General features: G+C 47.1%; 1 protein-coding gene across 1 annotated transcript in view; it reads left to right on the forward strand.

Moving 5' to 3' along the window:
- The first annotated feature begins 14957 nt into the window (after positions 1 to 14957).
- Positions 14958 to 15748, forward strand: part of TGFBI (transforming growth factor beta induced) — a 34899-nt gene continuing 34108 nt past the window's right edge. Inside the window, exon 1 of the mRNA XM_054489201.2 lies at positions 14958 to 15323. Within this exon, the coding sequence (XP_054345176.1) occupies positions 15190 to 15323 (134 nt within the window). The 5' untranslated portion in view covers positions 14958 to 15189. The remainder of the gene's footprint in view (positions 15324 to 15748) is intronic.

Genomic DNA, 15748 nt, shown 5'->3' on the forward strand with positions numbered 1-15748 from the left:
ACATTGTATGTCCTGTATCCAAACATCAGATGTACCCCATAAATACATGCGACTATTCTGTATCCATAACAAATAAAAACAAAAAAATGACCCCCAAAAACCCCAAGGTAGCAGCAGCCTTCAGAAATCTTTTTCCCCATCCTTCCTCTTCGTAGGGCTTGTCCTCAGCCAAGTGTAATAGATGGCTATATGTTCTTAAAGATCTCCTTGGGAAGCCGCCCAGCAGCCTCTGCAGTCTGTTCCAAGCCTAACACTCAAGAGGCCCTTTTAAATGTGTAATGTAAATTTGCCCCACTCTAATCTGGGGCCCTGCGGGGTACTGGCCTTAACACCACATGCCTAGGTGAGACACAGGGAGAGAGGCTGACTCATTTCTGTCTCTGCTAAATATCTATTCTCTTATGTGTACTAGGGAAGTAACATTTTCTAACATTTCTCTTGAGACCTATGGTTTGGGACTAAGAAGATAATAATGAAAGAAATTATCTGGCTCTTTAATAAATCCTGCCATATGCCTGCAACCCCATCAGTACAAATTCTTATCTCAGAGAAGAAACGAGTCTTGAATTCAACCTACACTGATACTTATCAGAATCCTGTCTACAAAATGGGAAGGCAGATCCATATTAGAAATAGGTGTCTGGCAAGGGCAAGAAATGAAAGTGAAGGTCACCAGCAACTAGAAAGAACAGCAGCTTGGATTGTAGAACCTTGGAGAGGAAGGCATTTTGTCAGCCCTGCTGAAAGGCACATAAATGGCAATGATGGTGAGGTGACGTCTCCGCCCTGCGCACTGTCTGTAGACATTAAATATCTGGTTCTCTGCTTGATTTTTATGAGGACAAATTACTAAATGATTTCCATAGCATGAAGGGAAAACAGAGGAGGAGTCCAAGCCCAAATGCAAGTCTCTGCATTAAAGGAACATTTATCATGGACTTGAGCTGAGGCCAGGCTCAGACTGCCAGATGGATCTGGAAGGAGTGATTGGAGAATATTTCCTTTGAAGTTTGGTGGTCAGCTGCTGCCGGCTGTGCTGATGAACCCATCTTGTTCTAGGAAGAGTAAGGCTATTATTTAGAAGGGAGGGAGCCCACATTTGAAGTTCTGTATTAACATTGCTACAAATGATAAAAAGCTTTTCATTTCTAGGCAACGTTTAAAGCAACTTGCCTGATGTGGGTTTTGCCCACTCCCCTTAGGGTAGTAATTTTTAAAGAGCTTTAATTTAATGGAACAATTAGTATGCCAAGTAATCACCAGCGGTAGTGGCGATGGTTTGCAAGGCTCCCTGAGCCTGTCTCTGCCTGGGGAGGGAGCAGGGCGGGGGTGCAGCTCTGTGTGCCCAGGCAAGTGGCAGGTCTTTCAGGGTAAATAAAGAGAAGTGGGTCCCTACTCTGCTCTTGTAGCCCACAGGCTAATGGGATGGGGTGAAGTGGGGAAAGAAGGCATACAATGTGAATCTGAAGTAGAAAGTATAAGGGAAGAAACACTACATGTAGGTCACAACCAGGCAGAGGGGATCCAATGGAGGAGGTATCTTAACATGATCCCCCAAAGGAGCAGAAATTTGGGCAAGAAATGGAGCAGAAGACAGCAGACTGTGGTGGGCATGTGGGAAACTTTGAGGCACGTTTAGAGAAGAGAGAATCATCAGGTTGGATTGGAATGGAGGGGAGTGTCTGGAGAAAAGTCTGGAAGGAAAGTCAAGGCCATGTTGTGGAAGGTCTTCCTTTGGGTGGGAAGGGCTGGAGGCTGCCACAGTAGCCCAGGTAAGAGAATGAGCATGCGGCGGCGAACGGGTGGGCAGAATGCACAGAAGAGCTACCGCAGACAAGGCTATTATTTAGAAGGGAAGGAGCCCACATTTGAAGTTCTGTATTAACATTGCTACAAATGAAAGTGGTTCTCCATTGTGGCTGCACATCAGAGTCACCAGGGAAACTTAAAAACTAGTGTTGCCTGGACCACATGACCAGAAATTCTGGTTTAAGTGGCCTAGGGTGTGGCCCTGGGCATCAGGATTTTTTAAAAGCTCCCCATGATTACTTATTCTAAGTTGCAGCCAGGGTTGAGAACCACTGGTTGTAGCAGATTCTGATTCAATGGGCTGAGGCCTGTTCTAGAACGCTCGAGGCAATGTTAGTGACGCTGGCCCATAGACCACTTTTTGAGTGGCACTCGATCATGCCACATCAGCACAGCACCTGCCTGCATTTTCACTTCTCTGGGGAGGCGAAATTACAAAAAAAACTTTGACCTCTTTTCATCTGCTATTCCCTGGGATGTTGGGCCCGGTAAGAGAGGGCTGCCTCATTCACTGGTGGTTGTTGCCCTTCAAGGACAAATGGAGACTTCAGACTGGAACACACACATCCTTGGGGCTACAGGAAGACCTTTTAGGGAGCATGCATAATTTTTACCAGAATCAACTTCCAAGTCCCCATTTTCCACATGTGCCCTCTCCTAGAACAGATCAGCCTAAGCACGTGCCTCCCCTCTGCTGATGCTCCTACTTTCCCTTCCTCAACCTCCCTTCTTCATGAAGGCAAGATTTCCCTCTTACCGGCTTACCATGGGGCATTGTGCCAGGACTTCTAACAAAGGGGAATTAGAAAAGGCAGCCTCTCATTGTTCAATTAGAGTTTATAATAATAGCAAACACTTATACAGAAGTGTGGAGCAGTCCTTTTTCTAAGTACTTTACATAAAATTATCTCATCTAATCCTCCTAATAGTCCTGTAAGTAGGTATCATTCTTATTCTCAATTTGCAGAAAACATTGACATAGAAGCAGTTAAGTAACTCACCCAAGGCTGGTATGAGGGACAGAGTTGAGATATGGCAGAGATTTTCTATCAACTGCATAAACTCAATCTAAAGTTCCAATATTTTGACAAAAACATAATGTAATGCTCATATTCAAAATACAATGCTCTGACATCTTTTACAGTTATTCAAACACATGATAAAAAATCTTTATAAGTCAACTTTAAAATGTGCAAAAAAGGTCAATTCTTTGAGTTGGGTTGTGAGCAAAATATTTGAAGATCATTGATTTTGAGCCAAACAGCCCTGGCTATGACTCTTGGCTTAGTCACTATGCCATCTTGGCCAAATCCCACTCTTTCTGAGGCTTAGTCTCTCATCTGTAAAAATGGGGACAACCATCTCAGCAGGGTTGTTGAAAAGATCAAATGAGACAGCCCAAGAAGTGGCCTGGCCTGCAGCCAACTCAGGGTGAATGGCAAGTATTATTAATGTGGTTGGCGTCTGGCAAATCTTGGCATGTGGTAAGAGCTCCATGAATGTGAGTGCCCTTCCCCTTAGTAATGGTTCCCAGATTTGATTCCCATGGAAGCCTAGACATCTTGTGGAGAGGGAGGGGGTAGCATGAGGCCCCCAAGTTTTGTGCCTCCCATTGTTTTCCCTTTTCAACTTCCTCAAAGAAAATCTCAAAATGCACCTCCCCCAAGTTGCCTTCCCTGACTAATACAGCTTCACTGTGACCTTTTTCATCATTTGACTGGCTCATGCCAGGCACTCCATAGTTAATTAACCAATGAATGAATGAATACCGGGAATGGGGTAGTGAAGAAGGCAGGCATTTTCCCTGCCCTCATCAAACTTGCCATCTGGTAGAGAAAACAGACATGTCACTGATAGATGCTGTGGTGGGAGAAGAAAAGGAGCCAGTAAAAGTCCACAGAAAGGGCACCTACCCAGGCTAAAGGCATCAAGGAAGGCCTCCCAGAGAAAGTGTGGTCTAAATTAAAATCTCATGGACACATGGAAGCCAGACAGCAAGAACAAAGGTCTGTGTTCACGGGTTCGGAGGTGGAAAAAAAGCATGCTAGGTTCAGAGAACTGAAAATATTTTAGTAAATTGGCTACAAAAATGTATGTTTTCCAGTCTTGAACTTGATTTCTTGCCTTTCCTTGGCCTTCCCAGACAATGGTGTGCTTCTGGAAGACATGAAGGACCTTCTACATCTTTTGTGTTTACCCCTTATTTGCTTGACTGTGCAATATCCACAGCTGACACTTTAATAAATGCTTAGTGGGTGTGGAACTTACTAGAAAAGGAGACCTCTCCGAAGCTTCCTTGGAGCTCATTTCATACATTCCCTGGGCCTGGGCAGCACTGTATAGAATCCCTTCTAGCCAGAAAGGGGCTAAAAAAATCCACCTACTGGCCCTTAAGACATGTATCTACAGGAAGCCATGCTCTGAAATATCTTTTCATGCATTATCCCAAACTCAGGGTTATGTATTAATAGGAGCATTTCACCTGCAAGGGATACTCATAACCAGTGGCCCTGAGGCTGGGGCTCTGATCCTGTGGGATGGATGAATGGCAATGGATGGCTTGTCTCATTCTGCATTTCCTGTCCAAGACCAAGGAAAGGCACGGGGTTGGCAGGAGGGATGAGAGAGCAGGATTGTCCATTCAGACTCTGGCTCTATCATGGACAGGTCAGATCCAGTCACCAGTAGATGGACTCGGCCTTTCTTGCTGTCCCAAAGTGGCCCTTGCTAGCCATCTGTTGTCCTCTTTTCACACCCTTCAAGGCTTTCTGATCAAGTCCACAAAATTGACTCCTGCAAATGACACTGGGAAATAAGCTGTGGTCACCAACAAGGCAAAACCAGCTGAGATCAGATATTTATTTTGAGGCATGAAAACAAAGATTTTTGGTAATCTTTTAGAGCATTCCTAGCTGCAAACTTTTCCCACAAATCCATAAGTAAGTGCTCCTTGTGTCCTAGAGAGCAATGAAATTTATTCTTACACCATCCATACCAACTGAATGCTAGTTATGATAGGCTCTAAGGTGGTCCATGATACCACTGCATACATAGGTAAGCTTACTTCCTGTGTGTCTGCTGGAGAAAGCTGTGTTTATGCCAAATGAATTTATGTTTCCAGTTTTCAAAATTCAGAGCTGATTTTCCCTGGTTTGTGGCAAGCGGGTTGGCCAGCAAATGAAAATCAGCAGGAGGAGACTTTCCCAAAAGTCAAAGGAGGATGGAAGCAGAATGTGAGAAGTCTAAGCTCAGCTAGACTGGTCTCCAAGCCTTGGGCCACATGCAGCCTGGTTGGTACATGACCAAGGTCTGAAGTCAAAGGTGAGATTCCACACACATGGAGACAGGCCAGTTGAACCATGCCAGAAACTACCACTTCCTAAGTGCACCTCTTTTCTCTACTGAAAGCAGACCCAACTGTCCTTAGTGAGTCCTTTAATATGTCTGTTTTGTGTCATGCGTATGTGACTTCTCTCAGGCACCTTGAAGTCAGGAACAATCTTCTCTCACCTCTCCCCTCAAGAACACTAGAGGAAGCAACCATTTCATCTATGATAAGAACAGGACCCTGAGCTGACAACTTCCTGCATATCATTTCCTTGGTGATGAGATGTTTTTACCCCAAATTCAGCCCATGCCTTTCCCTGTTGTTTAGGATTATTAGATGTATGTACTTTTCTACCACCTTCTTTTTCAAGAGACATCTTGCACTGAGGTTCTTGTGTCATTTGCTGTCCATAGCATATGCCAGGTAAACATTCAGCAAGAGGCAAATGCTTCCAGCCACGTGAGACCTCTGAAATGAAAACACAAGCAGGCCTTCTGCCGGGACCAGTAGCCGCCTGCTGTTAGCTGGGGAGAAAGGACTTTCATTCGTTTTTGTCATCGAGCTGATGCTGTGCCAATGCCCACATCTGGAAACAATTATCAAGAAAGAAGAGGCATGCAAGCCTGGGTCTCATGACCCTGCAGCCTTCCTTTCTGCTGCTCTATTTATTAATGTACCGGTTTAGAGGGATCAACCTACGCCCCCAGAGTAAGTTACAGAAACTAAATTTTAAAAAGACCACTGCCGTCACACCACTCCATGAAAACAGGCCAAGGTCTAACTTATGGGGTCTTGGATGGAGTTTGTATCTAAATAAACACATTTTAAAGTTGCTTATTGTGTTGTACTTTAATCACTGAGCCAAGCCTTTTTAAGCTTTGCCTTGAGCTCTGTGCCCCTCCCCATCTTGGCAGAACTCTGTCCTATCTGTCTCAAGGGCTTGATAGAATTTGTACTTATTGGATCTGGACACACAGATAGAGGAGTCTGTTATTTGCACGTCACACAGACCCACATACACAGATACACACTTGTTGCCCTTCCTTGCCTCCTTCACTGTAAGTAACTAGAAAGTTAAGAAGGAACCTGAATTGTGTTTGTGTAGCACCAGCGCTATGTGATGTTAGTTGCTGATCGTGCCCTGAAGGTGTAAATAGAATCCACAGGGGCTAGGGGCCTGCCTCGGGGCTTATTGGTTTTGGAGTCTGAAAAGTGCCCACAGAGAAGACTTGAACCTATTTTTGAGAAGGACCAAATCAAGTCATAAGATATTTAGTAGATCTCTCTACAATAGAGGGAGGAATAAAAGTGGCCATTAAGAGTGAATACAGTAGAAAGCATTTCTTTCAGGCTTATATATGTCTCAGGAATTGTAAAGTGCTAACAAGAACCAGAAATTCAGACCAGCAATCCTGTCTCTAGTACTAACCCCGTCTCCGGTTTCTATTTTGATGAGTTGCAGTCTACCTTGCTGACTTGGCTTCACTGTCCACCAGATGATGAATCACCTCTTCTGGGAAGAATCTGGTTTCCCTCCGGCTACCCCAAACTCCCCCCGCCAATCCTTGCTACCCTCCCACCCCCGTTGTGTGGTGTGTGGTTGGGTACTTCCCTTTGGAGTCCTTTTGTGTATAGCCATGCATTTGGCACTTATTTCATTGTATATGTGCCTGGCTCCCCACCAGAGAATGACTCACTTGTGTCTAGAACCGTAATAAGCAGCCGACTGCTGGGCTCCTAACATGAGCTCAGTAAATATTGGTAGAATCTATCAAGAACTGCTTTCTGGAGCAAGCTGGTTGTTCATACATTGTCGGTAGTATTTTTAAAAAATAATGTAGAATAACAGGACTAACTGAACTTCTAGTTAGACTGTTACTTCAGGAATGTGCTAACTAACGTGGGCAAATCTTTTCTAGGCACGCTGGACGTCGTTTTAATTTTTTTGTTGTCCTGGGATTTTGGTGTATCAAATGTTCATTGAAATGACCATGCCACGAGTTCGAAGATTTCTCAGGAACATTTAGTTGATATTTCATCAGTAATTAAATGAGGGATTAAAGGTTGTTGAGGATTACTAAGCAATTCTAGTTGATCCACTGAAAGGAATGCTGATTCATGGTCATCTAGAGAGTGGTCCATCAGCTCAGGTCCCCTGTCTGTCTGGAGAAGGGGATGAGTGGCTGCGTGCTGGCTGCTTTCTTCCCCAAGCCTGCCTCACTTACCACAGCAGCTGCTAGAGTCTTGCTCAGTGAAAATGTGTGCAAGGGAGAAGGTTTGAAGGTTGTATGAGTCCGTTTTCATGCTGCTGTTAAAGACATACCTGAGACTGGGTAATTTATACAGAAAAAGAGGTTTAATGGACTCACAGTTCCACATGGCTGGGGAGGCCTCACAATCATGGTGGAAGGCAAAATGCATGTCTTACACGGTAGCAGACAAGAGAGAATGCGAGTCAAGCAAAAGAGATTTCCCCTTATAAAATCATCAGACCTCATGAGAGTTATTCACTACCATGAGAACAGTATGGGGGAAAGTACCGTCATGATTCGATTATCTCCCACCCGGTCCCTCCCACAACACATGGGAATTATGGGAGCTACAGTTCAAGATGGGATTTGTGTGGGGACACAGCCAAACCATATCAAGGATTTTCCAAAAATGTGCAACTACACTACCTGGGGAGGGGGCGCATAGTGGTTTAGGTAGGACAAGTACTGGGGGCTGGGCTGCCTGTGTTCAAATGCTGGCTCTCCTACACACTAGCTTTGTCACCACTGCAACAAACTTCTTCACCTCTCCAGCCTTGCCTTCTTCATCTGGAAAACAGAAAAGAGAACAGTACTCAACCCATAAGAGTATTGTAAGGATGGAATGACTTAATGCATAAAGGTATTGAGACTAGTACCTGACATTGGTAAACTTATTTGTCTTTAATAAGCCAATATTCTATGTGGGCACATGCATGCACATACGTGGTTTTTTTTTTCCTTCTGCTTGCTTCCCTGCATCATTCTCAAACGTATAGCCTTTCCTAAACATAGCCTCATCTGGAGGAAGCTTGGAGGCTAATTCTTGCTTTTGTTGTCTTTAGAAGCAGAAATCATTCTAAACGTTTGCATCTTAACTACAGAGCACTATGTGGTTTGTGTAGAGCACAGCATTCACTCCATTCCTGTCCCAGTGAAATATGAGGAGTCCCATGGATGGAAGACTGAGGAAGAAAATGCTGGGAAAGACTGGGGAAGGGGGTGTTACGGCTGGCCTGCCACTGGGCCCAGTGCCCAACCACTAGATGAAGGGCAGTGGAGGGTCCAGAGAAATCTGGGGTGGGTATCATGGGGCACTCTACATGGGGTTTAATTTTTGTCCTTTCATGCCAGGGCAAAGGTGCTGATCTGGACAATTAGCAAGTTCTAAAATGTTAAAACCAGCAGGCAAAATATGGTGGCTGTCATCTCACCAGTTCTCTAGGCTGCACAAATTAATTTCTATGCCATGGGTTTGAATGTCCAGGGTGTTTTGGAGTAGGGTGGATCAGGTCAGGATAGCAGCAAATTCTTAGGAATTTTGAAAATGGCTCTCAGAATGGCTGCTATGGAGCCATCAGTCACGGCTGCATCAACCCTGCTTCCCCTTTCTACTTTCTGATGCTGGCACAACATTGCAGCTGAGGAAGCAGAGACTTTCTTTCACCTAGCATGAGGGAGCATCCAAAGGATCAGGATGTGATGTTGGGAGCACCGGCCCCAGAGAAGCTCGCTCCTTCTCCTTCGTGCTGGGACTTAAGGCCTGTGCTAGGGAAACTGGGGAGGGAGCCAGGTCCAATGTTCTTTAAAGCCCTTCAGAATCCCTGCCTGACCCAGAGGGCCACGCAAATGAGTCTAGTCCACAGCATATGGTGGAGCAGTCACCTACAGCAGAGCCAACAAATGTCTTTGTCTATTCCGACCACTCTATTAGAATAGATGTGAATTATGCTAGAAAGAATTTAGGAAGCCAGTCAACTGATGGATCCACAAATGCTAACTGGGCTCCATGCTGACTTATTAGGAGGCTGTAAAAGAATCAGAGGAACAAACACACGGGCTCACTGTGATGACGGATGTTAGACTTCAAAAAGGAGAGGCTGTATCCAGTGGGAGAGCCATGGAAGGGAGACCAGCTGAAAAAACAGCAGCCCAGAGAGGTGAAGGAATTTGCCTGAGCAAAGCTTCTTAGCAAAGCTGGTTTTGGAGGGAGAGTATCACATACATGTGTAGAGGCAAAAAAGGAGCACAGTGCTCACTACACGGGGAGCAGAGCAGGGCTGGGGGTGGGGGCCTGAGTGGGTGGAAGAGGCACAGGCTGGCCCTGCAAGAGCCTAGGCTGAAACTGGGACACAGGGAAAGCAGGTTACATGAAGCAAAGGGGGAATTTTGCAGAGGACTTTAGAAGCCGGGTACAGTAGAAAGAGGGCAATACGTGGGAAGTTCTTTCAGTATAGGGATTATGGATGTGTGTGTTCCTCTTATCTAGCCTTTTCAGTATTTTTTAAGGTTTTTCTTTTTTTGGTAATGTGCCTGTATTCCTTTTTAACATGGTGGGGTGCTGGGGAGGATAAGATGTCCATCAAAAAAATAAATAAATAAACAATCAGAGAAGTCTGGATTTTCTTTTACAAACAATAGAAGCCATCGGGAGTGTTCTAGGAGTGCAGTGTTTTGGTAGAAGTGGTGTTTTAGGAAGATAAGACCAGCCACGTTGGGAGATGGATGGCTGGGGTGGCAGCTGATGTCAGACTGGCTGGAGGCTGTGGGTGGTGAGAGGTAAGGCAGTGGGGAGCTGGAGTATTTAAGTAGCAGAAGAGGGAACAGAAGCATCTAGGAGAGATTTGGAAAGAACACCTGCAGGATCTTGGTGACTGATTGCACATGGGGGACTTGAGAGCAGAGACAGGCAAAACTGAATGCAAGGTTTCCAACCTTGAGCGGCACCATGGGCAAGAATGAAGAAATGAAGAAGGGGAGCTGGATGAAGGAGCAAGAGATTTCTGCACTTTGGAATGAATCGCTGCTGGGTGGTGTCCATTTCCCTGAAGGCCTTTATCCTACGTGCAAGAAAACTCATGGGAAGCAGAGGAAAGGCATGTGTAAGCCAACAATCATCTGTGGGCATCCCTCCACTAAAGTATTTGAGGTCAGGCAACTAAAGCAACCTCAAAAGTGCCTCTGGATTCTTCTTAGATATTTTAGCTGAGCCAAATCAATGAAACTCTCATGAAAAATCAGTTTCCCTGGAAAATGAAATTGGGTTCTAACCAACAAGTAGCATTTGGCAGGCCCTGATTAAGAAAGCCAGTGTTTGGAGAAGTTGTGAAAACAGCCAAGTCATTTAAGAAACTAAACACTGAGGCCTAATGCCATTCTAGGGCTGCGACGGCTGTTCTGTTCCCAACAATTGCAGAGCCCGAAGCCTCAAGTTTGTTTTAAGTTCCCGCCGTTACAAACCTGTTGATTATCCCAGCCTCCCTTGCAGGCTTTGAAAAGAGAGAAGAATGGAAAGTGACTGAGGCCAATTTCCCCTCCCTGTCCAGTGTGTGGAAGACACTGAATATGCAACAACTGACCTTGTACCTGGGCATCTTGAAGGTCATCCACAAAGTGAGCTGGGCCTCAGCGGAAGATGAGAGTTCCTCTGTGGTCCCTTCACTGGTACACATTTTCAGGTGTATTTCGTTTCTTCCATGCCTACATAAATTGCATCCTGTTTTAACCACCTCTGAGCTCGTAGCTATTTAACATGACCCTGTAGTCCTGTGCATACAGATCACCTAGGGATCTGGTGAAAATGCGGATTCAGTGGGTCTTGGGAGGTTATAAGATTCCACATTTCTTCATGAGAGCTAGAAAAAATAAATAAATAAATAAATAATTGGTTAAACTTTCCACATTTCTAATGAACTCTGGGGTTGTGCCGATGATGCTGTTTTGCAGATCACATTTTGAGTGGCAAGATTGTGGATCCTTCAGAAATCAATCCAAAATCCCCTAAATGGTACTACAATCACAACTTAATGTTAGTAAACTGAGATGTTTCTTACCTTTATTTGTACCATGGAAAAAATAATTACTGTATATGAAGTACCATTCTAAGTTCTGTGTGTTATACAAGGGATGGCAATTTTCCCCCAAATTTGATTCATGTCTTTTCGTTTGGATATCTCTTGCCAAAACTCACCTTTTTTTTCTCCCTAGCAAGTCTTGGGGAGCTGAATTTTAAGAGCTCTTTATTTAGCTACATGGTGGCCTCTGAAAATGATTTTGACTGTGTCTTCTGTCTCCACGTATGCCCAAGCATCACCAGGAACTTTAGGGAGTAAGGAAAAGGCAGGCCCGAGGTCAGCTGGGCAGCAGATGCCAGCTCTCCCACCAAGAGGCCCAGAACCAGTTTCTTTCCTAGGTTCCTTTGTGAAGAACTTGTTGGAACTACTAATTTATCATGATGCAAAAAGCTTGTTGTCATACCCTACAGGATTATTGTCAAAACCTGAACTGTTTTTGGTGACCTTTCATGTGCCACAAAATGTAAAAGCAGTCATTTTTTAAAAAGTGCTTGAAAAAGTCTAGTAAGGATTCTTCCAAGCAAGCCTCACTTTCTCCTGTTTAGATTGTTTAATCTGGAAGGAAAAAATTCTTTCTCAAATGACAGGGTTTCTGGTGCTCTGTGTTTGCCTGGTTGGCTCTGGGTCATCTGGGGATGGAGGGTCCCTGCTCTTACCTCCAGCAGCATCACTCTTGTCTCCAAAGAAGCAGCAACTTCAGGTGGGAAAATATTTATACTCACAGCATTCTGCTTTCCATGTTTGAAAGAGGGGATGGGTGGTGGGGCATGGAGGTGGGATTTTTAAAAGATATCTAAACCATAAATAAAGTATTACTGCAATCTCTTTACTGAGCTCATGGAAAAACTCAAGTCATCGAATGTTAGTTTTGCAGACTGGAGAAGTGAGGTCCAGTGAACTTGCTTGACTTGCCCTAAATCTTGCTAGAGAGAGAGCTGGAACCAGATGGCAGGGCTCCTGGCCTCTTACATAGAAGGAGCATTTTTCCTAGAAACTGCAATGCAGCCAAATTCTACTGGTCTCAGGGGAAACTTGTTCTGGGAGTCAGCCTGAGCTTGAATCCCTTTGGGTTCTTCCCATTATCCTATGCCAAGCAGTCGTGCCGAAACAGAGAAATGTTTTGCTTTCAATAAATGAAATGAGCATTTTCAGATAATTATTTCTGTAGTTGCTCAAAACTATCATATCGTTTCATTGAACCCTACTATATAGAACAATTATTGGGGAGAGGTAATAATAATAGCAATGCATATTTATTGGCCATTTTACTCGAATTGTATCATGTAACCTAGTTTAGAGTCCTGCAAGGTAGGTTTTATTATCCTCTCTATGAGGCTGAATAACCTGCCCAAGGCCACACAGCTAGGAAGTAGAAGGACTGGTATTTGAACCCATCTTCTCCTTTTCTTCCCCTTCCTCCTCCTCCTCCTCTCTTCCAGCCTGCTCCTGAGGAAGCTCATCCAGTGCATGACTTTAGCTACCACCTGCTCGTAGTGGTGACTCAAATCTGCATCTCCAATCCTCATACCTATCCTGAGCTCAAGACCTTTGAATATAGCTCCCTCCTGTCCATCCCTCTTGGAAATGCAGGTGGCTTGTTCACGCATAATGTGAACACAAATGGAACACTCTCCTCACACACCCAAATGTGCACCTTCACCAGGGTGCCCAGCGCAGGCATCCCTTCCTGCCAGCTACGAGCCTCGAGGTTAGCTCTACTCCCCCTCCCTAACCCTGCATGCCCAAGGGGTTTCCAAGTCTAATCAACGCTACCACTAAAATCTCCCATACACCTGTTCCCTCCTCTCCACTAGCTTGGCCACTCCCCACACAGGCCCTCAATTGCTTTATGCTCTCAGTAGGCCATTCCTCCTCCAGTGCCCACACCACTCTGCTTCCTGCTTCCCCTTGCTCCTGTCCCCTCACTTTCATTATCTCTCTCCCTTCTCCTTCCCACCTTCTTTCTGTCAGAGTTCTAACCTCTCCAAGCCCCGCTTGTCTTTGTCTTTCCCTGGCTTCCATCCTAACTCACCCCTTCCCTTCTCAGACAAGCTTCTACATGCTACTCATCTCTCCGTCAAACCACCATATTCAGGCTTTGGCCATCTGCTCTCCACAGCCAAGTCCCCAGTGACCTCTCTGCTTCTGACACAGTGAAAGCCATTCAGATCTGTCTTGTTGGCAGCATTCCTCATTTTGAGCAGCGCCCTCCTACTAGGACACCCCTCCTTGACTACAACCCCACATTCTCTACTTCCTGGGCTCTTCTGTCACTGGAGGATGACTCCCAGGTGTGAATCTTCATCCTGCGTCCCTCGCTCAAGCCCCCGATCCTCATATCCAGCTTTACCCTCATGGGATGCTTCACCAGGATGAATCATAAGCACCTCAGACTCAGGGTGTCCCAAACCACTCACCTACCTGGCAAGCCTGCACCCTGCATGTGACTCATTCTGAACGTGGCACCATCACCTGCTGCAATGTCCAGACCACAAACACCCTACAATATCCTTGACTCTCCTTTCTCCCCCTCTCCCTGTATACAGACTCCAAATTCTACTGAGAATATTACCTCCTACACCCATCACATTTGCCCAGCCTTCCCCATCTCTGCCTCTACCACCATAGTTCAAGCTCTCCCATGGTCCCTTCCTGGTTACCTGTTCTTCTTGCCTCCTTAAGCCTCTCATGACACTGGCCATGTCACTTGCCTCCACCCATCACCTGCTAGGCTCTTAGCTGGAGTCTGGGCCCTGCTAGCTTCCTCCCCTTCTTCCCTACCCTTGACTCCACCTCCCTGTGCTTCAGCCAACCAGATAACTTGAGTTTCCTGAATGCATGCCTCAGTTTACCTGATTAACTCCTTTTCATCTTTCAGGCCTCAGAGCAGGTATCACCCTGTCAGGGCCAGGTGCCTCCTCTCAGCCCCCAAAGCCCCAGCTACTCTTCATGGAACATCATTGGCTTGGGCTACGGATTTGGGCTTCCTAAATTGGAGCTTTTTCACAAAGGGCTTAGATCTCACTCATTCTATTCATCCATCTGTGTCTCCCCAGGGCTAGCAGTGCCAAGTAACTGATGGGTGATTAATAGATGCTTAGGTAAGTATCACCTCTTTACCATGTGACAATTTGTTTACCTGCCCTGAGCTCCTCCAGGGCAGGACTCTTGCCTTTGCAGAATCTGTCTGGCAGGTACTGTTGCAGAGATGTTTACTGAAGAAGGGAATGAGTTAGTACCAAGCTGAGGACCCCACCCTTCCCCACGGGCTCCAAAAGCAGCTTAGAGCCCAACAAAACCTGCCCCACATTTTTGGCGTTTCTGTGGATCACAGGATTTACTCATCTGTCTTTCAATGAGCATGACAGGTGGGGTGGGGGTGGAGGGATTAGAGATTGAGGAGCTGGGGAGGGGGGTCGGCTCCTGGGGTGCAGAAACAAGTCTGATGGGCCATGGTGTTTTGGGAATCAGCACTGCCTCCCCTCACCCCTCCCCGCAGTGTTTTGTAGCCTCAAGATCAGTGAGGGAATCTTCAGGCCCCAGCATGCAGGACCCAAGCCCCAGAGACAGCTGTCCCTCAGTCCCAAGGTCCCCATTTGGAAGCAGCCACAGGAGGCCTAAGGGACCTATACCCTTGGTTCGAGGGAGACTGTGGCGAGGGAGAGAGGGAGGGAGGGCTGGCAGTGAGGGCAAGGGCTGGGAAAACTGAGCACGGGCACAGTGCGGGAGCGGGTGGGTGCCCAGGGCAGCCGTGGGCGCGCGGGTTGGGAGGCGCCAGGCGGCCCGCCCTCCTTGCACGGGCCGGCCCAGCTTCCCCGCCCCTGGCGTCCGCTCCCTCCCGCTCGTCGCTTACTTAACCTGGCCCGGGCGGCGGAGGCGCTCTCACTTCCCTGGAGCCGCCCACTCGCCCGTCGGTCGCTAGCTCGCTCGGTGCGCGTCGTCCCGCTCCATGGCGCTCTTCGTGCGGCTGCTGGCCCTCGCCCTGGCTCTGGCCCTGGGCCCCGCCGCGACCCTGGCGGGTCCCGCCAAGTCGCCCTACCAGCTGGTGCTGCAGCACAGCAGGCTCCGGGGCCGCCAGCACGGGTAAGCCGAGCCGCCTGGCCAGGGGCCGCGGAGGGTCAGGTCGTCGGGGCTCGGAGCGCAAGCCGCTGGGGGCATTGAAGTGGGCTGGGGTCGCAGGGGACAAAGCCCGAACTAAAAGCCTGCAGCTTGGAGCGCTCGGACCACCAGCCCTGCACGCGGTGGAAGGAGAGAGGGAGGGAGGTGGGGGACCATGGAGGGAAAGAGGGCTGCCGCCGCTTTGTAGAAGGGAGTGGGGAAGCGGACCAGAGACCTTCGACTCAGGCCAAGAGCCTGAGACGGACAGCGCTTTCAGCTTCTCCTCCCAGCCGCTGGAGAAAGGGGGAAATGGCAACTCTTTGGCCATAATCACCGTGGGAAGGTGCCGAGGGCAAAGCCCACCCAGCAGTACACCTATTCCAACCCAGCCAAGCCCCCGGCCAGCGACT

The sequence above is a fragment of the Pongo pygmaeus genome, chromosome 4, assembly GCF_028885625.2.
Source record: "Pongo pygmaeus isolate AG05252 chromosome 4, NHGRI_mPonPyg2-v2.0_pri, whole genome shotgun sequence".
Classification (NCBI taxonomy): Eukaryota; Metazoa; Chordata; class Mammalia; order Primates; family Hominidae; genus Pongo; species Pongo pygmaeus.